The following is a 26,033-nucleotide window of genomic DNA, read 5'->3' on the forward strand; positions in this document are numbered from 1 at the left end:
TCAACTTGATGAATTAGGATATCTAACAGTAACAGTCAAGGACTCTTGATGTTACCAGGACTGCATGTTTTGCTTGTAAACGGAGATATTTTACTGGTTGAATTCGATGTGTGATATCTGGGTGTTTACTTGGCCAATCCGGTCTATACAAGCAAGGGCGGCCCTAGACATTTTGGAGCCTAAGGCAAGAACTAAAAATGTATGTGTATGTGTATGTGTGTTTATGTATGTGTGTGTATGAGTGTGTATGTGTATGTTTATGTGTGTGTATGTGTATGTTTATATTTATGTGTATGTGCATGTGCATGTGTGTTTATGTTTATGTATGTGTGTATGTTTATGTATGTGTATGTGTATGAGTGTGTATGTGTATGTGTATGTTTATGTGTGTAGGTGTATATTTATATTTATGTGTATGTGCATGTGTGTTTATGTTTATGTTCATTTATGTTTATGCATGTTTTATGTATGTGTGTATGTTTATATTTATAAACATAAATATAAACATAAACACGCATACACATAAACATACATAAATATACACAAAAACAAACAAACATAAACACACATACACATAAACATGCATAAACAAAAATAAATAAAAACAAACAAACATAAACACACACGCATAAACATAAACATACATAGACATAAACACAGATACAGACTGAGAAAAATTAAATCCTCATATAAACTGGAAAAAATTGCAAACTAACACCAATCTTTAAACAATTTCGTTAGTTATTTTGGTGTGCTAAATCGAGCCTTTATGTGTGTTTATGTTTATATTTAAGTTTATGTGTGTGTATGTTTACGTTTATGTGAGTTTATACGTGTTTATGTGTATGTGTGTTTATGTGTATTTATATGTGTATGTGCATATGTGTTTATATTTATGTTCATTTATGTTTATGCATGTTTATGTATGTGTGTGTATTTCTGTATGTTTATATTTATAAACATAAATATAAGGGATAATTACACTTTGCCCACCTGTGGTTTGCCTCTAATTCTATGTGCCTACCCGTGGTTCAAATTTTGACACTTTGCCCACCTGTGATTGTCACCGTTAATGTGTCGTGTACCCACCTCTCCCTCCCCGTTACTCTAACACAAAAATATGTAAAAACTCACTCCCATCCAGATCAAAACACTCTAACTCAAATCTTAAACATGAAGAACATGAAGAACATACCCAAATTTTGAAACTTGAGTTGGCTCACTAAACCCAAAACATGAAGATTAACCAAAAACTAAACCCAGGTTTTCTATTTTTCATGTTCAAACTAATTGTACCCAAACTAAACCCACAATCATGTTCTGGGTTTAATGAGTATGAAGAAAAGTAGAAGAACATACCCAAAAACTAAACCCAGAAATCTTGAAGATTAACAAAAAATTAAACCCAAAAATTAATATTTCTCATCCAATGAACCAAAAATTGGAAACAAACAAACACATTAATAAATAAATCAAACTAGGTTAAGTTACTGTAATTGGGAAAATTTAAAAATAGAAACTTCGATTTGAGCAAGAACGGTACCGAGTTTTTGCCTCTGCCAATGGCTTAGTAGATGTGGTAGTGGTTCATTGTGGCTGAGCTTGGGTTTCGATTTGAGTTTCAAAGAAAGAGAGAGAGAGAGAGAGAGTTTGGAAATTTTGAGGACGAAGAAGAAGATTCGACCACGACGATCGACGATGAAGAGGACGAAGAAGAAGATTCGAGAGTTCGCTCGAGTTCGGCGAGGTGGCTGGAGAAGGAGAGAGAGGAGCGGAGGAAGAGGGGGTTGGGCTCGATGGACCAGGTAGAGAAGGCAGTGATGAACCCGGTGGGCTCAAACGGGTTGTTCTCGTCGTTTTCTAGATGGGAGAGTACGTCGGAGGTGACGAGGCAGAGAGGGTTGTCTTGGGAAAATGAGTTCTGCCGTGGACTTTGTAATTATCAGTGATTAGAGCTTTCTCAAATGAATTCTAGCTTTCGCTTTTTTTTTTTTGGATGCTCAGTAGTGGAAGAGAAGAAAAGAAATCGAATTGTTCAATCTTATGAATTTTGTTCTTCCGGGCTTCCAAAAATTAAAATTCCTGATAGTTCAGATATTTCGGGTCCCAAATAATTTAAGAGAATGAGAGTGAAATCTTTGGTTGAGGAAATTTGAATAATTTATTCTCTCTTGTATGATTCCTTTACTTTTGTTTTGCATAATGCTATTTCATCTTAGTTTTCGGTTAATCTTCATGTTCTGGGTTTAGTGAGCCAACTCAAGTTTCAAAATTTTTCAAAATTTGGGTATGTTCTTCATGTTCTTCACGTTTAAGATGAGTGAGAGTGTTTTGATCTGGATGGTAGTGGGTTTTTACATATTTCTATGTTAGAGTAACGGTGAGGGAGAGGTGGGTACACGACACATTAACGGTGACAATCACAGGTGGGCAAAGTGTCAAAATTTGAACCACGGGTAGGCACATAGAATTAGAGGCAAATCATAGGTGGGTAAAGTGTAATTATCCCTAAATATAAACATAAATATAAACATACATGAACACAAATACAAACAAATATACACAAAAACAAACAAACACAAACAAACATACACATAAACACACATAAACAAACATAAACAAAAACAAACAAACATAAACACACATACATAAACATAAATATACATAGACATAAACACACATACAGACTGATAAAAATTAAACCCTCATATAAACTGGAAAAAATTGCAAACTAACACCAATTCTCAAATAATTTCGTTAGTTACTTTGGTGTGATAAACCGAGCCTTTATGTGTGTTTATATTTATATTTAAATTTATGTGTGTGTATGTTTACGTTTATGTGAGTTTATACGTGTTTATGTGTATGTGTTTTTATGTTTATGTATATGTATATTTATGTGTATGTGTATGTATGTTTATGTATATTTGTATGTGTATGTTTATATATGTATGTGTATGTATTTATGCGTGCTTATGTATGTGTATGTGTAGGTCTCTTTGTCTTTTTCTAGGTTGCACCGACATGCCATTTTTGGCGTCATGTCGATGTCCGACACGTGTCGGACACCGGAACGGGGATGACGCGCCAAATTCTAGTGTCCGGTGGTGTCCTTTTTTTTTTTTTTTTTTTTTTTTTTTTTCGTTTCTTCGACACGGCGCCGAGCGTGTTTTGACGAGACCAACACACCAGCAATAAAAAAAAATAAAAAATAAAAAAATCACAGATTTTGACAGGTGGACTTACCAATACCGTTGATTCTGTGATAACCCTAAAACAATAAAACATGTTTAGAGTCTAAAAATTGAAAGTTGAAACCACACATCTCAACTCTCAAGTTCTTCTCAACAGTCAACCCACCTTCCCTCTGTCGCTGCCGTTGCCTTCTATCCCTCATCGGAGTTAGATCGGGTTGATCGGCAAGCTCCGACGTCGACGTCATGCCCTCTATTCCTTCCGATCTCTATCTCTCTCGGCGCGGACAACAGGTCCAATTCTCTTCTTTGTTCTATCTCTATTTCTTTTTTCTTTTTCTTTCTTTCTTTCAGATGTTAATTTTGGTGAATGGGTGGGTGTACTGTTACTTATTTATAACGCATTTTGTTTGTTTGTTTGTTTTTTTTTTTTTTTAACTGCTATTGTGGCCTGTGGGTGCCCTCTGTCCTTTTTTTTTTTTTAATTAGTTATAACTTATAATTTATAAATTTGTTTTTTTGTGTCCTACTATAGTTTTATTTATTTATTGAAGTTAAATATTGTAGGTGATTTTACTAAAATGAATACTGAAAATGAAAGTGAGAAATCATCAGCTGAGATAGCTGTTGCTCTTCTATGGAAATATGTTACTAGGTTAGAAAAAGCAAGTGTTGGTGGTGGGAATGTTTCTTTCAAATGTAATTATTGTGAAAAAACTTTCAAGGGGTCTTATTCAAGGGTGAAGGCACACTTGTTAAAACTACCTAAGTTTGGAATACAAGTATGTGCCAAGGTTGGAGATGAGTATCATGATGAAATGGAGAAATTAGAACATGCGTTTGAGGAATCTTCACGTAGATTGAAGAAGCCTAAGCTAGTGACTTTACCAACTGATTCTCCTACTAGTCTTAATTTGGGTAGTAGGGAAAGTAGTACAGCTATAAGTCATCCCATTTTTCCAAAAAAAAAAGGGGTTGTGAATTCTCCTTTGGAGAGGGCTTTTAACAATCAATGTCAAGAGCAATTAGATTCTCTTATTGCTAGGACATTTTATTCTGCTGGTTTACCTTTTCACTTTACTAAGAACCCGTATTGGATTGAGATGATCAAGTTTGCAGCTAATAATAATTTAGTGGGCTATATTCCTCCGGGTTACAATAAATTAAGAACAACTTTGTTGCAAAAAGAGATGGCACATATTAAGAAGTTGTTGAGGTCAATTAAAGACACTTGGAAAGAAAAGAGTTTAAGCATTGTAAGTGATGGGTGGACAGATGCACAAAAAAGGCCACTTATCAATTTTATGGTTACATCACAGAAAGGGCCACTTTTTATCAAATCTATTGATGGTACCAAAGAGTACAAAGACAAGCACTTCATTGCTGACTTGCTTCTAAAGGTCATTGGTGAGGTTGGGCATCAACATGTTGTCCAAATTATTACTGATAATGTGTCTGTTATGAAGGTTGCAGGATCTATTGTTGAAGCTGAATATCCTCATATATTTTGGTCACCTTGTGTTGTGCATACCCTCAATTTGGCTTTGAAGAATATATGTGCACCTAAGTACTCTTTGTAGAATGAGGTTGCATATAATGAATGTAACTAGATTTCACAAGTTTCAGATGAGGCAACTTTCATTCGTATTTTCATCACAAATCATTCTATGAGATTAGCAATTTTTAATTCATATTCCCCTTTGAAGTTACTTGCTGTTGCTGAAACACGATTTGCTTCAATAATTATCATGCTTAAAAGATTGTTTCAAGTAAAACAAAATCTTTGAAATATGGTTGTTAGTGAGGAATGGATGTCATATAGAGAAGATGATGTAGGAAAAGCTCAAACTGTGAGGGATTATGTTTTGAATGATTTGTGGTGGGACAAGGTTGCATATATTCTGAGATTCACATAACCTATTTATGAGATGCTTCAAGTGGCTAACACGGATGCACCTATTTTCCATAAGGTGTATGAAACGTGGGATTCCATGATAGAAAATGTGAAGAAAGAAATATACCGGCATGAAGGCAAGGAAGACTATGAGGAGTCTCCATTCTATGATGTGGTATACAATATACTCATTGAACGGTGGACTAAAAATTGCACACCACTTCATTGCCTAGCCCACTCCTTGAATCCGAAGTAATTTTTCTATCTCTTTAATCTTTTCGTTTATATTCTTTAGGCATTTCCAAATAAATAAACTAAACTTATTAGTTGTACTTATTTATTTGCTTTTAACTAGGTATTATACTAGTCAATGGATTGAGGAAGTCAGAGGTCGTGTTGCGCCATATAAGGATGCTGAAATTTCAATGGAGAGAAACAAGTGCCTTAAAAGGATCTTTCCTGATCTTGATGATTGGCAGAATGCTATTATGGAGTTTGGTTTGTTTTCAGCATTTAAGACTTATGATGAGGATAACATGGAGGATAGGTGGAAATTCGATCCAATGCTTTGGTGGTCAACTTATGGGTCTAGTTTACCATTGCTTCAAACTTTAGCTCTAAAGCTTCTTGAACAGCCTTGCTCATCATCATGTGCTGAAAGGAATTGGAGTACATATGGCTTCATCCATTGTTTGAGGAGGAATAGAATTACTCTTAAACGTGCTGAAGATTTAGTGTTTGTTCATTTTAATCTTCAACTTCTTTCAAGGAGGAGGCTCGAGTACACTATAGGAGAATCTAAGAAGTGGGACATTGGTGGAGATAATTGGGATGAACCATTTGGAGGACCTAGGTTGTTTGAGATTGCTTATCTCACACTACACGAGCCAGAGATGAAGACAAGTATTGTTGAGAATAATGACTATGTTGATGACGATGATGTTGTTGTTCTGTGATAATCTTGAAAGTTTAAAACTTGTTATCCTTTTATGTTTTTAGTTTGATGTTGAACTTGTTATCATTTTATGGTTTGTACTCTAAACATTTTATGTGTATTATTGTACTACTTTGGGTGTTAGTTTACTTATTTGTAGTTCTTACATAATTTGAATTCTAGACATAAATGTATTTTATGTCTAAAAATATTAAAAAATGTGCCTAAATATAAAATTTAATTAATTATTTAACCGTCGTGTCGTCGCTGTGTCGTGTCTTTATTTTTCAAAAATTTCCATATTCTCGTGTTCGTGTTTGTATAACATAAGTCATTTTCAAATTCAGGAGTAATACCCTGATGCAATTGTAATTAATGGCTGAGATTAAAAGTTGAAAAAACAACTTTCAATCTCAACCATTAAATAAAATATATTAAAAGAGAGTTAAAAAATTAAAAAAAGAGAGTAAGAAATGTAAAAAAATACTTACGACAATGCACTTGATCTCAGTCCGTCTTTTTTCTCTCACCATTTTTCTTTTCTTCTTTTTTACGCGGTGCTTTGTTCTTCTTCCTTTTATTTCTCTTTATACGTCACCTAGGCTAACAGGAGAGGAGCGAACGAAAACCATGTCAAGAAAGGAAATCGAAGATTGTGCTGCCAAGCCAAAGACTATGAAAATTTCTTCCTCTCAACTCAGACGATCCTCTTAGGTGAAATTGTTGCTCACAAGGCTTCACTGGATTATGGTGTGTGATTTTTGGTTATTTATTTATTTATTTGAGATTATGAAGCAAATAATTTTTATATTTTGCTTACCCTTTCTATTTTCTGAAAACACTTTTCTGGGAAATACCATTTTTTTTTTACTTTGCTTTCAGTCTATCATTCTTGCTTGTGGTATGTGTTTGATTAATTTGGATATAAAATTAGTTTAACAAGATGATTCTTCTTCTAAAATATAATAACAAAACCAATATATGTTTTTTTAACGTTGGGTTCACTTTCAGTGTTTTCATTTTGTAATTTTGGTTGTTTTGTGGGTTTTGTGCTTTGATTTCGGTGGGTGTGATTTGATTTGTGATTTGGTGGGCTTCTGGGTTTTTGTTGCGATTTGATTTTGGCTGGGTTTTGGCCGTGGTGGTGGTCGTGATTTGATTTTGGCTGGGTTTCGGCAGTGGTGTGTGGTTGGAGGTGATGAGCTTGAAAAGCTCTGGCCATAGAGGTTTAGAAGGAGAGCTTGGTGGTCAGCCATGGAGCACGGTGTGACGTGGGTTGAGGCAGAGAGAGGATGAGAGGGAAACAGGGGCGGCCCTAGACATTTTGGGACCTAAGGCAATAACTAAAAATGGGGTCTTTTTTATACTTATAAATTAATTAACTTAATGTTTATTTAATATTTTTATATTATATTTTTCATCATTATTTTCATTTTCTTCTAAATTATTTTGAAGTTCATTATCAAGATTTGTTGTATTGCAAAATTGAACATCATTTTTTTCTAAATTATTTTGGTGAATTTCTTGCTCATTTGTAATATTTTCATCTAAATTTTGTGTTATATTTTGTTTATTACTAATAACAAATTTATGCATTGATCCTTTTTGAAACTCAATTAATTAATTAATTTTTTTTTAAAGTTTTTCATATCCAGATGCATATTTTCTAGTATACATTTCTAATCAAACAATATATTTATAAAGACTAAAATAAAAAATAACTTTCAAGTGTAGAGCAAATGAGAAATAGAACCTGATTTATATAAAAAGTATTGTTGTAGTTTTACTAAATAATAACAAGTTTTTAGCAATCTCAACCTGCATAAATTAAAAAAAAATTAAGCACAAGCATAACAAAAATTTAAGCACAGCCATAACACTGACACAAGATTTATTAATAAGACCCACCCAAATAAAAAAAACACAAAACAAATCCTATCTATAACCAAAAAAAAAAAAATGCAGGCTTTTAAAAAAATAAGAAAAAACTTGAAGGCCCAAACTTAACGCCCAGTCCAGGGAGGGTCCAGGCAGCCATAATGATAAACTGATAAGTGATAAACAAAGTTACAAAACCATCCTGGGAGGGCCCAAATAAACAAAGTTATCTTAAGTTCTTAACAAAAAAAATGGCCCAAATATTTATAATTTTATACCTGATTCCTGAACCTCAGAACCTGATACGGTGAGGTGAGCAGTTGAGACTTGAGAGAGGCGGAGAGCAGAGAATCAGAGAGAGGCTGAGGACAGACTGAACAGTGGAGACTGGAGACTAGAGAGAGGCGGAGAGCAGAGACTAGAGAGAAAGGTAAAATTTTTAGGGTTTTGAGTGGATTTATTTGTTTTGATTTGTGGTTAATCTCTTAGACCGGATTTGTAGTTTATCTGGTTGATTTTTGGTCAATGATTTTGTTTAGAACCAATGTTTAATAGGATTTACCAAAATTTTTGTTTTTTTGGTTAAAAGGATGTGCCAGATTATTTTTGTAATTCATTTGAAACTAAATCCTCTACTACCCGGTTGGTTCTTTTCTAAAATTTTGGGGCCCCCTTCCACTTGGGGGCCTTAGGCAGTTGCCTAACTCGCCTAAAGGAAGGGCCGGCCCTGTATACAAGTTACTACAAGGAACCCCAATTGTAACTTGTCTAGTTTTTTTTTTTTTTTTTGGGGGGGGGGGGGGTGGGGGAATAGCGTAGATGCTGCTAGTGCTTTCAGGTCGTGACATGATGGTTTTGAGTTTTGAGAGTAACTGAAATGTGATTTTCATAGGGTGTCCAGAGGATATGTATGTGGGGTTGGTGAAGTATTTACATATGAATGGCAAAGTCCAAGTCTTTTGCATTCTTGTGTTACATATTACAACTGTATTTAAGAACATGTTTACATGTTGTGAAGTTATGCTAGCTACTCCAGCTCAAATGAAACCTTTCCTTTGTAAGAGTAAGGTGGAGGGTGAGTTTGAAGTTATGCAATGATGAGACAAATTTTCCTTTTTGAAAATTTTGGAAATCAAGGCACAGATTAATAATCATATTGGAATATTTTATTACTTCTTCCACAATACATTTTCTGTATTATACTTCTGTCTTTGTTAACAGATTTTATTTTTCTCTAATCAAATTGGCTTCAACTTTTCCAAGATAGGTGTTCTTGTTGACGTGGTTGATAGTGGAACTATAATGGTGCACTCTATGAGTCTAGTTTCTACAGGCCTAATTAAATTTGGGTCAAGTCCTCAAACCAGAGTTTCATGTGGGAAATATGGAACGTTTAGCTTGAGATACTCACCCAGGCTTCTTCGTATCCAGGCTGTACAAGAGAATGGAGGGCCTCGAAGACTAGTTGACATTATCAGAGTTGTGCCAGAGCTCTCAAGGAATTATTTTCGAAGTCCTTCTCGAAGAGCTCTCTTTGGGGGAATCTCTTTGTTGGGTGGCTTTTATGTTGCACAGACAATTTCTCTGTCTTTTGGAGCTTTAGGAGTAAATGATGTTATTGCTGCAGTTGTATGTGTTCTCCTCACAGAGTATGCGACAAAATTCTATTACAGCCGGCCAAAGGTAACATTCCCGCTTGCTCTTCTCAACAATTTCAAGATGGGTTTCACTTATGGTCTCTTCATTGATGCTTTTAAGCTTGCCAGTTGACAATTCCTTGTAAAGCATTTGTTGTTGTCTTGACAAATCATATTCAGTTTTGTAAATGTTTCTCATTACATGTTCAGTATATGTAACTAGATACATTTTGCCTAATCAATCTTATCATATTCTTGATTTCTGATATATTATTATTTTAGTTTCCTGACTTTTATTTTCCTTCTACTGGTCTTCTCTTGTCCTATGCTTCCGCTTCATGATTTTTACACTTAAATTCAGGAATCTCTGTGTGTGTGCATGTGTGTGATCAAAAGTTTGGTTAAATTGATGTATGTTATCTGAATAGTTCTGCTGTGAAGCAAAGTCAATGTTGGAACACAGAAAATCAGGAGCACTCTTTGCTAGCATGTTATCTTTTGGCGGTCAATACAGATTATCCAGTACGCCAACATATTTTAACATGGATTGTAATGTCACGCGGTTGTTTAGGAAGTATGGTTTTTATGAGTATCCTTGATCCAATAATGCTTGTTTAAGATTTGAATTTGATGAGATAGTCATTTCCTTGACAGGACCCCTTAGCAGAATTTATATTGCTATATCATGTACAGACATTTAAGGCATTGTTCTGTGGTCTGGCCACGTATAATCCATATAGTGCTACTTCTTATTATGTAATGTCATTGATGAACCCAAGGCATGTTCTGAACCAAGCTTTATACCTCTGGTAGCACTACCTTTACATGATTCGAGAACACCTACATCCGTGGGATTCTTCTACTTCAGTTATTTGGGTGATAATTTGTGCAGTATTGGTGGATGCATTGGCCATTGGGGTTCTATGGCTTTTAGTTTTATGAGATGATATTAGAGACTGATTAGGTCTGGGTTGTAAGGTGTATGAAAATTTAAATGAAGGCTTTAGGCTTATACAGTTTGATGTAAATGAGTTGAACTTTATAGTAATTAGTTTGGTGTAGGGACCCGCCAGGGAAGGTGGGGGGATCAAGATCACCTAGCCACTAGCCAAGCCCCTTTTTTCTCCTTAATTTATTTTTCTTCTTGGTTACAACTTACAACAGTTAGGTGTGGGATGAAGGACGATAGAAGAAATTCAGGAGGGATTGTGGGTACATAACCAGTAGCCCAATATTTTTCTAATAAATTAACTCTTGTTCCAGATCTTCAAAAGTAGCCACACTGTGAAGCGGGTGTCTTTTTATGGGGTTACGAAGCATTGTGATCTCAGATACAATATATAGGCTGTTTAATTGCTTATCTGGAATTGTGAGAACTAAGATGAGATTCATAGCATTTGCAGAGCTTGTAGTATCAAGGTTTTCTGGCAATGGGATAGGTATGTGTAATGCCCATACAGGTATGTGCGTTGCTATACTTATAGGCATCTTTCCTATGCTAATGGTCTTCAACGGTTACTAGCTGTTGTGTCACCCCTCTATTCTCACATGGGAAACATGTCTATCACCAGCATCAAATAGTGAAACTAAGATGAGCCAAGACACCAATATTATAGTGTGATCATCCCACACCTTTAAAAGTAATATTAGCCCGAAAAGCATAAAGTTTGTGAGATCTCTGAAAATAAGTTAAAACAAACAAAAAGAATAGTGATGTCTTCTCCAAGAAAAAGAACTCCCAAGACACATGTTTCAAAGGCAGTTCCTTTGAGTGCCAATAAATCTAGATCAGCAGGGGAAAAAAAATAAGAAAATGATGGTAAAGCTGAGAAGGATTCAGGACTATCAAATGCTGAGAAGAATAACAATGCCAAGGCCAAGCCTAGGAGAGTTCCTGTGTCCTGTAAAGTCAATGAGCATTGCATGAATCTTGAGGTGCATATAAATACAATCAATCTTGAGAACAAAGAATTTGATGCTGACATTCCCTTGCCGCAGGGTACCAGCTTAATCACCATAGCTGACATTGAAGGATTGAATTACCTCCTGAAGATGTTGGACATCTTTAGCAATTTTTAGAATTTTTTATGTTTCTTTTGGAAAGGTAAGTTTAACTTCGATTATATGTACTGTTATGCCAAAATGCAAATCTAGTAGCCTATTGTTAACGAGTAAAAGTAATGATCTTTTGGAAATGGGGTAGTTTTGTCATTGCCAATTGTTAAATTACTTTTTAGCATGCCCCGCATCATCTTTTTCTTCTTTCTTTTATTTTATTTTTTCCCCTTGTCTAAAGTTGTCTTAGTAGTTTTTGACATTTTGTGACTTTTGTCTTGAGCACTCAGTGTTATTACTGTTTACGTGAGAAGAAACATTAATTTTCACATATTTTTAGTCTTTTTCGGTTATCATTTGTCAGCCAATGATTTTAATGTTCCTGGCATAACTCCAAATAAAGTATTCGTGGTTTTTTTCAACTTGAGAATAAAGCATATGTTGGGTCCTTGTTCCATTATTAGTTTTAAGATTTATTATAAAAAAAAAAAATTCAGTTTTCAGCAAATGATATTAAATTATTAACGTTACTTCTTGGTATTAACTTTAGATAAATCAAAGTGTCATTATTGATTCCCAATATATATATATATATATATATATATTTTTTTTTTTTTGAGAAAACAGATATCAATTGCATTAAGTCAAAGTGACCAAATCGGCTTGAACAACTCAAAAAATGTCTGGTGGTATATTTTCCATTCAGACAGTTAAATTAGGCAAAGTAATTGCCTTTCTAGCAAGAGAGTGAGCTACTGTGTCCCTTTAACGGTAAACATGAGAGAAATTAATACAAGAAAAATAAGGAGCTAGAAGTTTAACATCCTGAATAATATGACCATGTAATGCTAGAGAAATTCATGAGATGTGTCATTTAATAGGTTTTATATTGTCTTTATGAGTATTGTTTTAAAAATTACCGTACATCCTTGGTGTAATGGTCACTCCACAAGTATAAGTGTTTGTGGGGTGTGGGGGACAATGACTAAGGTTCAAGTCTTCAAGAGGGACCTTCACACAAATATACACTTAGATTAGGTTAAAGTAGAATTTCTATCTTATATAAAAAAAAAAAAAAAATTGTTAAACGACTCCATTTACTAAAACAAGCTCAAAAAGTCTAAAAATTGAATTATTTTTTGGGCTTGCCAAAAGCACACCACAATTGGTACTCACCCTAAACAAATTATATTTAAGTTATGCATTCTTTTTTCTAATATAAATGATCTTAATTGTCTTTTTTTAATTTTTTTTAATCTTAAATTCGAACCTAGATATCTTTATCGTACCAAGAAATACAATTGATCTAAAGGTAATGACTCAAATAAACAACAATAACAATTCAAAAAGAAAAAAGAAAAAGAAATCTTCAATAACAAATTTTCTTAATTAGTTGTAAACAAAATAGCTTCTCAAAAAAAAAAAAAATTTTGTAACCAAAATAATTTGACTATAAAAAATCAAACTAAAAAAAGAAGAAGAGAGATTCAAAATATAATCATCACATTTTAAATCAAACCCTATCTATTATTAAAAAAAAAAAAAAAAAAAACCCCTTTCCCCCTTATTTTCCTCGAATATATGGATAAGTCATTGGGGTTCGGTCGGTTGGGATCAGTTTAACACCTCATCATCACTTTCTCCAGTTCCACTTCAGAACTTTGCAAAGGTACAACCGACATCAGCGCGCCTCCACACTCAAAGAGTACAATCAAGACACACAATTTCCCAAATTTTATTTTTAGTATATATAACAATAACTATATATTGCAGTTCCGATTGAGGGTATTATCGTAATTCCACACCCCATCCCGTACAGTCGACGCGTTGTCCTACCGTATTTCTTTCTCCCCCACCTCCTTCAACCTCAATCCCCCGCCACACACACACAGACACAGACACAGAGATCAACAATTTTTCTAGGGTTTCCTCAATTTCAAATTTCAAAATTTCCCCCAAAATTCTCTAAGATTTAGGGTTTCTGATACATTTGAATCGGATTGGAATTGATCGTTGATCGGAGTTTCGTAGCGATGGATGTAGATAGCGGAAGCAAGAGAGTGTTTCAGAGACTAGGTGGGCCTGTGGAAAATTCCAAGAACTACCACCACGGCAACAACAACAACAGCAGCAGCCAAATCCAGAAAGTGTGTTACCATTGGCGAGCCGGGAATTGCAACCGCCATCCGTGTCCGTATCTTCACAGAGAACTACCTCCGCCACCCAACGGCTCCTCCAAGCGCGGCGGCGGCGGCGGCGGTGGATTCTCCGATGACTACTCTTCTTCCTCCTCTTCTTTCTCCGGCCCACGCTCCTCTAGGCCCAATTACTCCAACACTTGGGGCCGAGCCCACGGCAGCGGCGGCGGTGGTAATAGAACTCTTACGCGTAACAATAAGCCCACCGAGAAGGTTTCCAAGGTTTGTAATTTTTGGATCCAAGGGAACTGTGGTTATGGCGAAAAGTGCCGATACTTGCATTCTTGGAGCACCGGTGATAATTTTTCCATGGTGGCGCAGCTCGAGGGTCATCTAAAGGTTGTGCTTTTTAAGGGTATATGTGATTTTGATTGTTTTTTGGGGTTTTTGTTTTTGGGGTTTGATTTTGGATTTTGATGAACAGGTTGTGAGTGGGATCGCGTTGCCGTCGGATTCCAATTCGCTTTATACGGGGAGTAAAGACGAGACAGTGAGGGTTTGGGATTGTACAACTGGGCAGGTTGTTGTTTGCTTTTTTTATTTTATTTGGGGTTTGATTATATATATATATTTTTTTAATTAAGTTTGTGTTTGGTTGCTGGGAATTTATAGGAAGAGAAGGGAAATCTATAATTTGATCGTTAATTTTTACTTTTTAGTTTTTTGGTTTGTACTAAGTAGTGATATGAAGTTGCACTAATTGAAACTAGGAAATAAGGGGCCACCTTCTTATGATAAAAAGATAAATTTGTTGTGAGAATTCGAAATTGAGTAACAGTGGTAAACTTAGATCTGTTCTTTTTGCACTGATGATTTTCATTGTCATCTGGTGCAATTGCTGTAGTGTATTATCAAATTTGAAAAATAGACTGTTTATTTTACCCCTGATTGGGATTAGTTTAACTCTCTCTCTCATGGTTCATTTGTTATGGTTTTACTATATTTCTTTGCAGTGTAAGGTAGTGATTCAACTTGGTGGTGAAGTAGGTTGTATGATCAATGAAGGCCATTGGGTCTTTGTTGGAATCCCAAATGCTGTCAAGGTAGGCAACCTCAAGTTTTTGTTTTTAAAATTTATGGTGCGATGTAATGGTTCCTTTCTTTCCTTCTTTTATTAATTTTTTTTTTGGGGGGGTGGGGAGGGGGGTTATATTAAGGTGTTACTGTTGTGAGCTTATTAGTGTGAGTATAACAAAATTCTCTCTCTTGGCCAAGCAGTGAGTAGAATAATATCGTGCTTAATGGGATTTTGATAATGATATTGCAGGCATGGAACACACTAACTAACTCTGAACTGAGTCTTACTGGACCTGTAGGACAAGTTTATGCCATGGTTGTGGGTAATGATTTGCTCTTTGCGGGTACACAGGTAATGTGGTACATGTGGACCCTTGGTTTTATTGAAATTCAGATTTGATAGTTTGATTTGAATCAATCGTAATGAAAATCCATTGCATCTTTAGGGAGACATTCTGTCCCTGTGTGTTTGCTTGTGTATCCTTTTTTCTTTGGTGTGTGTGTGGAATTGACATATTTTACTGGTATTTATTGGAGATTTTATATGGTGCAGGATGGGTCTATATTGGCATGGAAGTTTAATGCAGCTACCAACACTTTTGAACCGGCTGCATCACTTACAGGTCATACCCACGGAGTTGTTTCATTAGTAGTTGGAGCTAATAGACTCTATTCTGGTTCTATGGACTGTTCTATAAGAGTAAGTTGGTTTCAATATCATTTTATTCTATGTATCTAATCTTTTTAGTGGTGTACTTTTAGAGTTTTATTTTAAAGAACACACAGTAGTTGCATTTGGAATGCATTTTTCCTGCTTTTTGAATTTTCTTTTCTTAAAAAATCATATGTGCCTTCTTGCAGGTCTGGAACCTTGAAACTTTGCAATGTGTACAGACACTAAAGGAGCATAGTTCAGTTGTGATGTCTGTTCTTTGTTGGGATCAGTTTCTTTTATCATGCTCATTAGACAAAACAATAAAGGTTGATGTCTCTAATGTTTATTTTATTTAATATATATGTATGTATATATCTCGAGATTTTTAATATGCACTAGAGCTACAAAGTTTTTATGTTGTTCCATTTTTGTTTTGTGCAGGTGTGGGTTGCTACAGAAAGTGGGAATTTGGAAGTAACATACACTCACAATGAAGACCATGTATGTGGTTTGTGATATTTTATTTTTCCTTTTTGTGCATATTAAAATTTTATTTTTAAATAAGTTAGCTATATCAGAAATGAAGTTGGTGGTCTTGTCCATCCATTTAGTTGAATTCAGATGTTGATATTGATAAAAGTAGCATTTGATCTTCTTTCCTTCTTAGTATATTGTTGAAATTATCAAACTATCTTGGTTATATCAGAAATGAAGTTGGTGGAGGGTGATGAGGTCATGAGTTCAAATTATATTGCGAGATTATGTTCTATTGGTAAGCTACATTCTTGAACTCATGACCTCACCCTCCACCTAGAACTTATAAGGGGAGGAGGTGCCTTGCTATTGGAAGATCAATTTTCATTTGAAGGGAGATTACTTGCACATTATATTTTGAAAGACTCCTGTGCTGTATCTGAAATTTTTAAGAGTTATTTTGAACTTTTAGGGTCTTTTCATAACCCAATATTATGAAAATGATGACTTATTTGTCAGATTAATCTGCATTTAGCATTCTAGGTGGCATGCATTAGAGATCTGCAAGATTCAAGAAAATATAATATCAGTTTTCAATAAAAGCTGTTTTGTCCATGGTGGAATTCAGAGGATACTGAGGTAGTGTTTGGTAACTCTATTGGCCGAATGTATTCCAGTGGAGTGTATCCTACTAGAATGCATTATAGCATAATACATCTTTCCAAAAAATTACACTTGGTATTACGCCAAGATTTCTCTTAAAAAATAATTATGCTTAATGTAATTGTGTTTGGTTATGAATTAGTTTAGAATGCATTTGGATCTGATTGGGCTAAGTAAGAGATATGGGTCAGGTTGGGTTTATATTAAGGACCCACGGTATTTTTTTTTTTGGCTGTGATTGTGGCATGGGGGATGATCCTCACGCGTGACAGTCTCCTTAAGGGAGGTTATAAGATATTAGGGTGGTGTTGTATGTGTCGGTGTAGTGGGGTGTTGTTATAGTGGGGAGTCGGTGGATCATCTATTGCTACACTTCACTGCTGCGTTCAAGTTGTGGAGGAATTGGGTTGGTAAGCATTTGTCCGACATTTGGAATTTAGTGCTGCTATTTTTGATGTGGACATTCTGAAGGGAACATAACATACGCTTGAGGATGTAGAAAGTACAGAGACTCAATTGTTAGCTATGTTTATAGTAGGCTCTTTATTAGATTGGTATCGTGCAGGGGGTCTCACTAATAACACCTCCATTCGAGAGTTCCTACCATTGTTGTTTTTCTGTATACAGGGACGGAACTAGGATTCGAAGTTTTTTTTTTGGGGGTGGGGGGGGGGGGGGGAAGCTTAATATTAGTTCGTTGAATTTCATTACGCCCATTGACATCTTAATCCCATATTTGTGGACATAATCTATGATCATGTTGCAATGAACTAATACTTATTTCATCAGTAGCAATTCTTCAAAGTGTTGTTCGATGATTTTCATAAAATAGGATATCATTAATGACTTCTAATTTGTTTGTATTTTCTTTCAAAAAAATCAAACATTGTAGTTGACTTTCCCATTATCTACAAAATCATATAAGTCATATAAATTATAAGGATTGATTTACATGTACATAACATTCAAATAATTTCTTGACTTGTAAAGTCATGAGATTTTATCCAATGTAAAAATCAATGTTTATTTGGTTTTGTTTGGGACTAATTTTTGGAACAATGTATTTATTATAAGATAGGGAAATAATGAAGTATCAAAATAAATAGTAGAATGAGTAGTCTTCTTGTGTTATTTAGACATACCTTACACCTTTTTTGTTCTCAAATTTTTTCTGGATTAGTACAACTTTTATCATTAGTTACTTATCCTTTGAACCAAAAGTTGACACATATATACTCCATCTAGCACTATAGCAAAAACGTGCCACAACCCCCTCTATCCATTTAGGCTTTCACAAGTTCACCATTCACACAATATAACACAACACAATTATTTTATTTTATTTTATTTCTATGAAAACGATAGCCACACGTTCACACACTATTAGTTACTCGCATTTATCATTTGGCAAAACAAAAATTACTAACATAGCATTTATTGCAATTCAAGAGAGAGGGGAGAGCATAGACTAGAGTAGTGATCTGCAAAAAAAAAAAAAAAAAAAAAAAAAAACAGATTCAAAGTGGCTTTCATCCTCATAAAAATTAAAAATTGGCAGAGGATCCACCTCACAAGCTCACATGACACATCGTAGAGAGTGCAGAGAGAGGGGGCTGAGGAGAGATTTCAGAGAAGAGAGAGGTCAGATTAGAGAAGGAAGATCCTGATCTGCTATATTGCCTGAAGGGTATTCTTGTTATCTAGATTTGTGATTTGTTTGATTGGTTTTTTTGGTTTGTCTGAGGGTTTTTTGGGACAACTGGGCAAAAGGGCAGGTCAGATATTTTTTCTATTTGGGTTTCATGGGTGAATTTGTTAATTATTTTGGGGAGGGGGGGCCAAGTATATAAATTTTGGGATCATATTTTAATATTTTTATTTATATGCATACAAATAAAAAGTTGGGGGGGGGGGGGGGCATGCCCCCCCTCAGTCCTAGTGTAGTTCTGTCTCTGTCTGTATATAATTATGTCACTTGTAAATCTTCAGATTTTTCCATGTTCCTGGAACATGAAGTAGTCTCTTTGCAATATATATCTTTACCAATAAAAAATATTAAAAGGAAAAGGAGGGCCACACACTTCTGGTTAGTTTAGACATGACCTGCTTCTTATCCTCTCTCTCTCTCTCTCTGGGGAGCTTGGGCATTGCTGAACCATCCTGTCTCTCTTCTACCCTCCCTATTGGGGTTTTGGGTTCAAGGTTTGATTTGAGTGGGTTTGTGAGATGTAGGTGGTTGCTTGGCCACCGTATTCGAGGATGCGGAAAGTACAAGGACTCAATTGATAGCAATTTTTCCCAAGCTCTTTATTTGATTGGTCTTGTGCATGGGGTTTCACTCATAGCAACTCCATTATGAGTTTATAAAGTTGCCGTCATTCTGATTTCTGTACATAATACTGTTACTTTGTAATTCTTTAGACTCCTTTGTGTTCATTGTACATGAAGTAGTCTTATTTCAATAAAATGTCTCTTTAATTACCCCAAAACAAGAATCCTTCAGTTTTGAGGATTCTCATTTTAGCTTCCAAAAATGAAAAATGCATTCTTGTGTAAAAAAAAAAAAGGTTACCAAACATGCACAAAAAGGCCAAATGTATTCTCATCCCTAGAAGTTTGTGTAATGCATTCCAAGTTGAGATAGCAAACATGGGCCAAGTAAATAGTACATTGCAAGCTTCAGTGTGGTTGAATATTAATGGGAGATAATAAACGTTAACAAATTGTTCTTTTTCCTTGACTGATGATTTTGCGAAAGATTACTTCTCTTGGAACATGTCAATTCGTTATGTATGAGTATGTGTGATCAAAAGGAATATGCAGTTTGTTTTGCATATTTGTTGAAATTTCATTGAAGTGTTGTTGTCTGTTGCTTCAGATAGATTTGTTTATGTGTGATCAAATGACTTCTGCTGTTTGTTTTTGGAATCAATTACTGAGTATATTGTCTTCTCACATCTAGAGGTGATTTTTTCTAGAAGAAACAAGATTCCATCACATCTTTCCCATGCCACCTTTACTTCAAAATTTCTAATTCAGTTGTAATCTGTATGAATTGTTGAAACTCTCTGTGACCATGAGTGCCCCATAAGCTGGCAAATTAAAATGTAGAAGACCTTTTTATGTTCTTTTCATTTCTTCTTTGGGAAACCAAAACCATCCAGTTTTTGGGAATTATTTAATTCACATTGTGTCTAATTTCAGCATAAAAAGTTGCATTCAAAGAGTTGGGGGCTCCAGTAGACAAGAGTGAATTTCTTCACGGCTGCTTTGTAATCTTATTAGAGATTTTTAGTGTGGTCTGTGCAATATAAATCCAAACTGCTTTCAAGTGGAGCAAAATAATTTCTGATTGGCCATATCTTGGCTGTATATCCATCCATCTTTGCTCCGCCATAAATCATGATCTCTCTCTGGAGTTCTTATCAGCTGAATTATCTTTGTTGTTTAGCGTCAGAAGGATTCTGTTGGATGCATTAAAAGAAGTCATTGAGGATCTACTGGAAATTGTAATGTCTAGGACTTGGAAATGGGTTTTTGGTGTCAAATTTGCATATGTGAAAACCTTCAATGGATTGTTAGTAAGGCAGTCCATGTTTCAAGGGGAAAATTTAGAGTTCTATCAAAGTTCTGAGTCATGATGTGCTGGACTATGATGGCTTTTGGAAATTTATGATTCTGGAAAAGGCTTTAAATTAAATATTTTTTGGATGGGATTGCATATAAGTTTATTCCTAAGCATACAATGAGGATCTGATGATTTGGATTATAGATTACGATGAGGTCTCCTCTTGGCTTGCATGTTCAGATCTGTGGGTGTTGATAAACTGTTGGAAGCTTAAAGATCGGCCATGATATTTACTCTGTGCAAGGTTTTCTGTGCATGTATACTTCTTAAGTTGGTTTTCAAATAATAGGCTACTCGGCTCATTTTAGTAAAAAGGATCGTTGGAGCATTTGGATGCTAAGGATTTGTTTTAGAATTGGACCAAAAAAGATTGTTTTTAGTTCTGTTTGGGGGTATATGTGGTCGGCATTAGTTATGTTTAGGGGTGGAGCCTTTTGATCTTTAAGGTTGTTTAGGGGTGCCTTTGGCCCTTTGCAGGTGATGCATATCTACTCAATTACTTGTTGAGCTTTTATACTAGAATTTGTGGGAAGGTCGTCCTGATTTTTGTGGTAATTTATTTTATTGTTTTGTGTGCGCATGCGTGTGGTTTGAGGGCAGTCCGATGGTATGAAACACCATCCCCGGGAACCTCTATTTCATGATATAATTCAACCATGAGTAATTTGACGTTGGTCTTTCACATGAATTTTTTTTTTTTTTCAGCAATCAGTGTACTTTCTCTCATTTTATATTTTTGCTAACCCCCCCTTCCCCCTAAAATAGTTTTGGTTTTTGGTTGTTGATTTGTTTTAATTTATTTAGTACTTATATGTGTTTGGAGTAGGAAGTTATCTGAGATGAGGAAACAGTTGGTTGTGGATTCTTGTTTAGAAATTAGTGAATATGGCATTATTGAAATGATATGTTATTGCCATTCTTTTTTTCTTTTTTATACTTGGATGTAAGATGTTGTGATTTAGTAATTAAATGTCGCATACATCTTGAAAGAGAGTTTCTTTTATATTGTAGTATAGTTGGTTTAATGAAGTTATGATTTTGTCTGCTGCAGGGGCTGCTTACGCTCTGTGGGATGCATGATTTAGAATCCAAGCCCATCTTGCTATGCTCTTGCAATGATAACACTGTCCATCTTTATGATTTGCCATCGTGAGTATTTTCTTGGTTTTGTCTTGTGTCCTCCATTTTATTTAATATTTTTGTTAGCATCTATTTGTGTTTTCAAGAACCTAATGAACCATTGTATATGTTTTCTGTTGGTCTATCTTGCTTTAGATTTTCCGAGAGAGGTAAAATTTATGCTAAACAGGAGGTTCGAGCAATTCAGATGGGTCCTGGAGGCCTGTTTTTTACTGGTGATGGAGCAGGTCAAGTGAAAGTGTGGCGGTGGTTGGCCGAATCAACTGCTACAACTCGATGAGTGGCATCAATTATATTGCCCTCTGCATTTTTCTCTTGATTATATTGATTAGTTGAGTTCACTTTTCTTTTTTGGGTCCCTTTGTAATTTGTGAGTTTACAGAAGGAATCATAAGTTGAGAAAGCTAGTTTTTGGGTTTAGTTTATAGTGGTAGTACCGTTGTATGTGTTCTCTGTTTCTCAGCACCAAAGCTGTTGTCTCCTTGCTGTGTGCCATAATTATGAAGGGCATTTTGGCCCCTATCAAGGCTGTAATATTTGACAAAATCATGATGAAAATTGAGCAAATATTCATATTGCTTACTGCAAGAAAATGTTAAAATGTGCATTGAGACTGAAATCTCATCGTGTTTCTGTACTTGATCATGTATACACCTTTTGTTTTGTTGATAGTTTGAATACAGCGACTTTTCCCCCCACCCTTTTTGGGTTCTTCTGAAGGCACATGTCCTTCAGGGATGGTTTTGTAGACTTCAGACTTCAGAGCATAGTATGTTGGGTGCGTGATGAGTTGTGCATTGTGGGTTTGACTTGGATACAGGCAAAATACATAGAATTTAAAGTGGTACAGTATTATTCAGAGAGGTTCTGGTCACTGCTTGGAATTTTTTGAAGGATTCTTCGTTTGGGATGTTGTAATAGGTGGTGACATTGCTATCTTAGGCCAAAACATACAAGATGATGATGTTAATAGCAATTCACAACCCCATGATATCCAAAATCCTAAATCATTGCTTTATAGATTGTAAAATTGTCAGGAAATTGCTTTACATGTGTCTTGCCTTGTTTGATATAATTCTCATGTAGTCGTGTGTTTTGTCAAGTTTTGTTTTCAAAACTAGTAGCATACCCACGTGATATATGGGTATAAATTATTATTTGAGAAATGTTACGTCTACAACATTTTTACAACAAATCACAGGTGCTTAGTTATTATTGGTTCAAATTTGAAACTAACACTAAGATTACTTTTTTGCTCTACAATAACAACCAGTAACAACTTTCCACTTAGAATTTGTTGTAAAAATGTTGTAGACATATCATTTCTCTTATTATTTTGTATTGTAATATAATATATATATATTTTTTTCTAAATTTTTTTGAAGATAATTTGTTTTCCCTAAAAATTAAATAATTTTAATTCGGTCCAATTAGGTCTACTTTGGTCCAATCAGTCAATTTCGGTCCTCCTTTAGTCCATTTTAGACTAAGTGGGCTTTAAATTGATTAATTTTATAGGTTTTCTTTTCATGTTTATCTCAAAATTACTTTTTTTTCTCTTCATTTTTGAGTTAAAAAGTATGAAATTTTATTAAATTTGGGCTAAACTCTTTAGTTTTGAGTTAAAAAAAAAAAAACTAAAATAGGCATTAGAAATTAGAAATATGAGCCCTACAAATGCAATAAAAAAGATAAATATTCAAAAGTCTTATTCAGTCCATATTGGTTCTATTTGGTCCATTTTGTCATCTTGAGTCCAATTTGGTCCAATTCGGCCCATTCAGTTTTATTCAATCAACTTCGGTTTAATTTGGTCCATTCAGTTCACATTGGCCCTTATTCTGTCTACTTCGGTCTAATTCGGTCCATTCAGTCCACGTTGGCTCTATTTGGTCGACGTTGGTCCTATTTTGTCCTATTCGGTCAATTCTATCCACTTTGGTCATATTCGGTCTATTATGTGTACTTTGGCTCTGTTTCGTCCTATTCGGTCCAATCTGTTCACTTTGTTCCACTTTAGTCCTATTCGGACCATTTGGTCTTATTCGGTCCATTTTGTCCATTATGTCCTATTCAGTCTACATTGTTCCTATTCGGTCCAGTCTGTCCACTTCAGTTCTATTCGATCCAATTTGGTTCCGTTCAGTCCATTCTGTCCACTTCAGTCCTATTCAGTTCACCTTGTTCCTATTTGGTCGTATTCTCTCCATTTGGTCCACTTTTTTCCATTTGATCCAATTTAGTCCATTCAAATCATTCAGTTCATGTTGGTCCACTTCGATTTATTTTTGTGCACTTACATAATAGGAAAAGACATGTTTGGGTTGAAAGCACCTAATTTAAATCCAAATTTATTAAAAAATAAAATAAATCTCAAACTCATAATATCTAAAATCTTAAACATAACATTTATTGTTACTACGCTTTTATTGAGCCTCAAAACTCATATCAAACTTACACTAAATATGTATAATTTATTCTATAAATTTTATTGAGAGAGAGAGAGAGAGAGAGTACTTGTGATGGGGAACTAAAAAATACAACACCAAAAATGTATGAACCCAAAATAGAGTTTTAAAAAATTACAATGATTCATCAATAAAAAGTAGAGTTGCAAGAAATAATAAAAAATCAAGAGAAAGAGAATAAACACTTTTTCAAGAGAGAATAATAAGAATTTTATAGAAAATAATATGAGAAAAAAAAAAGTAAAAAAAAAAAAAAATTATCCAAGTCATGTTATGTAATAAAACAACATTATATTTGTGGTGGTATGGCCTGCAGCGAAATAAAGATTGTTGGGCTTGGACCCCTAATTAATTTGTATGTTGCATTAGGTATAGCCCAAAATGAGAGATCCCAAGAGAAGTTTGGGATGGTGGATGATGAAGATGAACGGTTGTGAAGTGGTTCTAAAAATCTACTGCTCGAGGAAGATTTCAAACAATCAAGGTGTCCTGAGTTGGATCACCGTTCCCAAGTATTAGATGATGATTCCTTTCTTTCTCTCATGTATTTTTCTTCCCTAAAAAAAATATTCCAACTCCTTACCTTGGCCTTCTCCTTTGTTTTTATACCCTTATATTAGTGGACCAGTCATGATGAGGGAATATTTTGCATGCGTGTGGGTCCCTCCACTCGCAGAGTCTGGGTGGCTTTCTAGGTCTAGGTTACTATTCTAGCATGTTTAATCTTGTATTAGGGAGTGAGACCCAATGTTCTGCTATTGAAATGATTTCCTAGTAACTTGTGTTTGATGTTGAATCTTGTGCTTGGCTGGCAGACTCCCTTAGGGCATTACTTCCCTTCCTTGGACTAATGGGGTTTGCTCGGATACTATAGAGAATACAATAGCCTAGGTAATTCAGCTCTGGCCTTCTGTTTGTGGGACGGGCCTATGTTTGATGGTTCTTGGCCTAGGTTTGGCATGGGCCAAACTTTGTTCTACCACAATATTCTTATATGCCATATTTATAATGCAATATGATAACATTTATGAACTCAAAGAGAATAAAAAAGATAACTTAAAATACAAAACTAAATCACATCAACCCAAAGTAGAGTTCCAAATAATACAAACATTCATCAACCTAAAGTAGCAAATGCAAGAAAAATATTAAAAAAAAAATCCACCAAAAAAGAAAAAAAAATGAGAGAGAGAGAAAGAGAGAAATAACATTTTGTGTGTAAAAAAACTATGAATAGAATGGAAAAGAGAATTGTAAATTTATAATAAGAGGAGGGAAAATAAGAAAAGTAAAAAAATAAAGGAGGATAAAGGGATAGAGGAAAAGTGATATTAAGGTAGATAGCAGTGGAGAGATGAAAAGGTAAAACATAGGGGAAAAGTTAAAAAAAGTATAACAAAAAGTTAGGAAATTAATAAGGAAAAAAAGAAGAATTAAAAATAAGAGAGAATGTTGAAAATGGGTGGATGATGTGGCTATTGATGTGGCTCAACAGGAGCGTAGCAACAATAAATGTTACACTTCAGTTTATATATATATAACAACCGTTAAAAATAGGACAAAGTTTAGCTACTGTAGCCTAAGACTACAACTTTATTTAATATCTTTTTATTATATGTGAATTTTGAAAAATCAACTATTAAATTACATTTTCTTCTTATAACCTTCATACTTGTAAAATTTCTAGAAAATTAAAAATCAATAGCCATGTCATCAATAAATTATTTAAATTTCAAGCTTTTGTACTTTAAAATTATGCATAAACATGCAATCCAAGATTTTTGAAATATGTAGTAATGTTAATGATAATAAGAAGGTTATGACCTTAGGTTGCAACTAATTTTATAAGTAAACTTTATCCTTAAAAATATTGCTTGCATTTCATGCCACATTAGTCTGTGTTAAGCTTAATGTCTTAAGGGTGGATGTTCAGTATGGTATTCAAAGATTTTAAGAGGAACTGACACAACTTGGTTTCCCAGTTTCTATGGTCAGCAAAAAGCCATCCTACGACTAAGACACCACATTGTGGCCTTGGCCTAGGGGGAACAGATTTTAGGTTCATATTTTTAGGGACACAGATCTCATCAACTCAGGTTTCAACGACCCAACTCAAAGCAACTGTTTGCATCAACCAAACTTGGATATACCTGAGTCAGACCTAAACCTTTGTAAACAGTGCACACAATTCCCACTTC

At 34.8% G+C, this 26,033-nt stretch overlaps 3 protein-coding genes across 4 annotated transcripts; all 3 read left to right on the forward strand.

The window, feature by feature from the left end:
- The first annotated feature begins 3,775 nt into the window (after nt 1-3,775).
- LOC126700782 (uncharacterized) lies at nt 3,776-4,774 on the forward strand. The gene has a single exon (XM_050398968.1). The coding sequence runs from the start codon at nt 3,776-3,778 to the stop codon at nt 4,772-4,774; it is 999 nt and encodes a 332-aa protein (XP_050254925.1).
- Nucleotides 4,775-8,104: 3,330 nt separating this feature from the next.
- Nucleotides 8,105-11,732, forward strand: LOC126699562 (uncharacterized). 2 transcript variants are annotated; one of them, XM_050397463.1, is made up of 3 exons: nt 8,105-8,330; nt 9,164-9,583; nt 9,966-11,732. In XM_050397463.1, the coding sequence occupies exons 2-3, from the start codon at nt 9,203-9,205 to the stop codon at nt 10,134-10,136; spliced, it is 552 nt and encodes a 183-aa protein (XP_050253420.1). In that variant the 5' UTR covers nt 8,105-8,330; nt 9,164-9,202; the 3' UTR covers nt 10,137-11,732. The 2 variants fall into 2 exon arrangements, with proteins under 2 accessions (XP_050253420.1, XP_050253419.1); XM_050397462.1 differs by having other exon boundaries at nt 8,107-8,330; nt 9,168-9,583.
- A 1,464-nt stretch (nt 11,733-13,196) lies between these two features.
- On the forward strand, nt 13,197-21,986 carry LOC126700860 (zinc finger CCCH domain-containing protein 48). The gene is made up of 9 exons (XM_050399037.1): nt 13,197-14,129; nt 14,215-14,310; nt 14,744-14,833; nt 15,058-15,159; nt 15,361-15,507; nt 15,669-15,788; nt 15,904-15,963; nt 21,279-21,376; nt 21,503-21,986. Exons 1-9 carry the CDS (start codon nt 13,626-13,628, stop codon nt 21,645-21,647), a joined length of 1,362 nt encoding a protein of 453 aa, XP_050254994.1. The 5' UTR covers nt 13,197-13,625; the 3' UTR covers nt 21,648-21,986.
- The last annotated feature ends 4,047 nt before the right edge of the window (nt 21,987-26,033 follow it).

This window comes from Quercus robur, chromosome 9 (genome assembly GCF_932294415.1).
Source record: "Quercus robur chromosome 9, dhQueRobu3.1, whole genome shotgun sequence".
Lineage (NCBI taxonomy): Eukaryota > Viridiplantae > Streptophyta > Magnoliopsida > Fagales > Fagaceae > Quercus > Quercus robur.

Excerpts from the sequence above, each read along its gene's own strand:
- LOC126700782 (XM_050398968.1), top strand. The coding sequence starts at position 3,776 with ATGAATACTGAAAATGAAAGTGAGAAATCATCAGCTGAGATAGCTGTT.
- LOC126699562 (XM_050397463.1), top strand. The coding sequence starts at position 9,203 with ATGGTGCACTCTATGAGTCTAGTTTCTACAGGCCTAATTAAATTTGGG. Across the intron at positions 9,584-9,965 it reads TCTATTACAGCCGGCCAAAG|TTCTGCTGTGAAGCAAAGTC; the intron begins GTAACATTCCCG and ends TTATCTGAATAG.
- LOC126700860 (XM_050399037.1), top strand. The coding sequence starts at position 13,626 with ATGGATGTAGATAGCGGAAGCAAGAGAGTGTTTCAGAGACTAGGTGGG. Across the intron at positions 15,160-15,360 it reads TGCTCTTTGCGGGTACACAG|GATGGGTCTATATTGGCATG; the intron begins GTAATGTGGTAC and ends TATATGGTGCAG. Across the intron at positions 15,508-15,668 it reads CTATGGACTGTTCTATAAGA|GTCTGGAACCTTGAAACTTT; the intron begins GTAAGTTGGTTT and ends GCCTTCTTGCAG.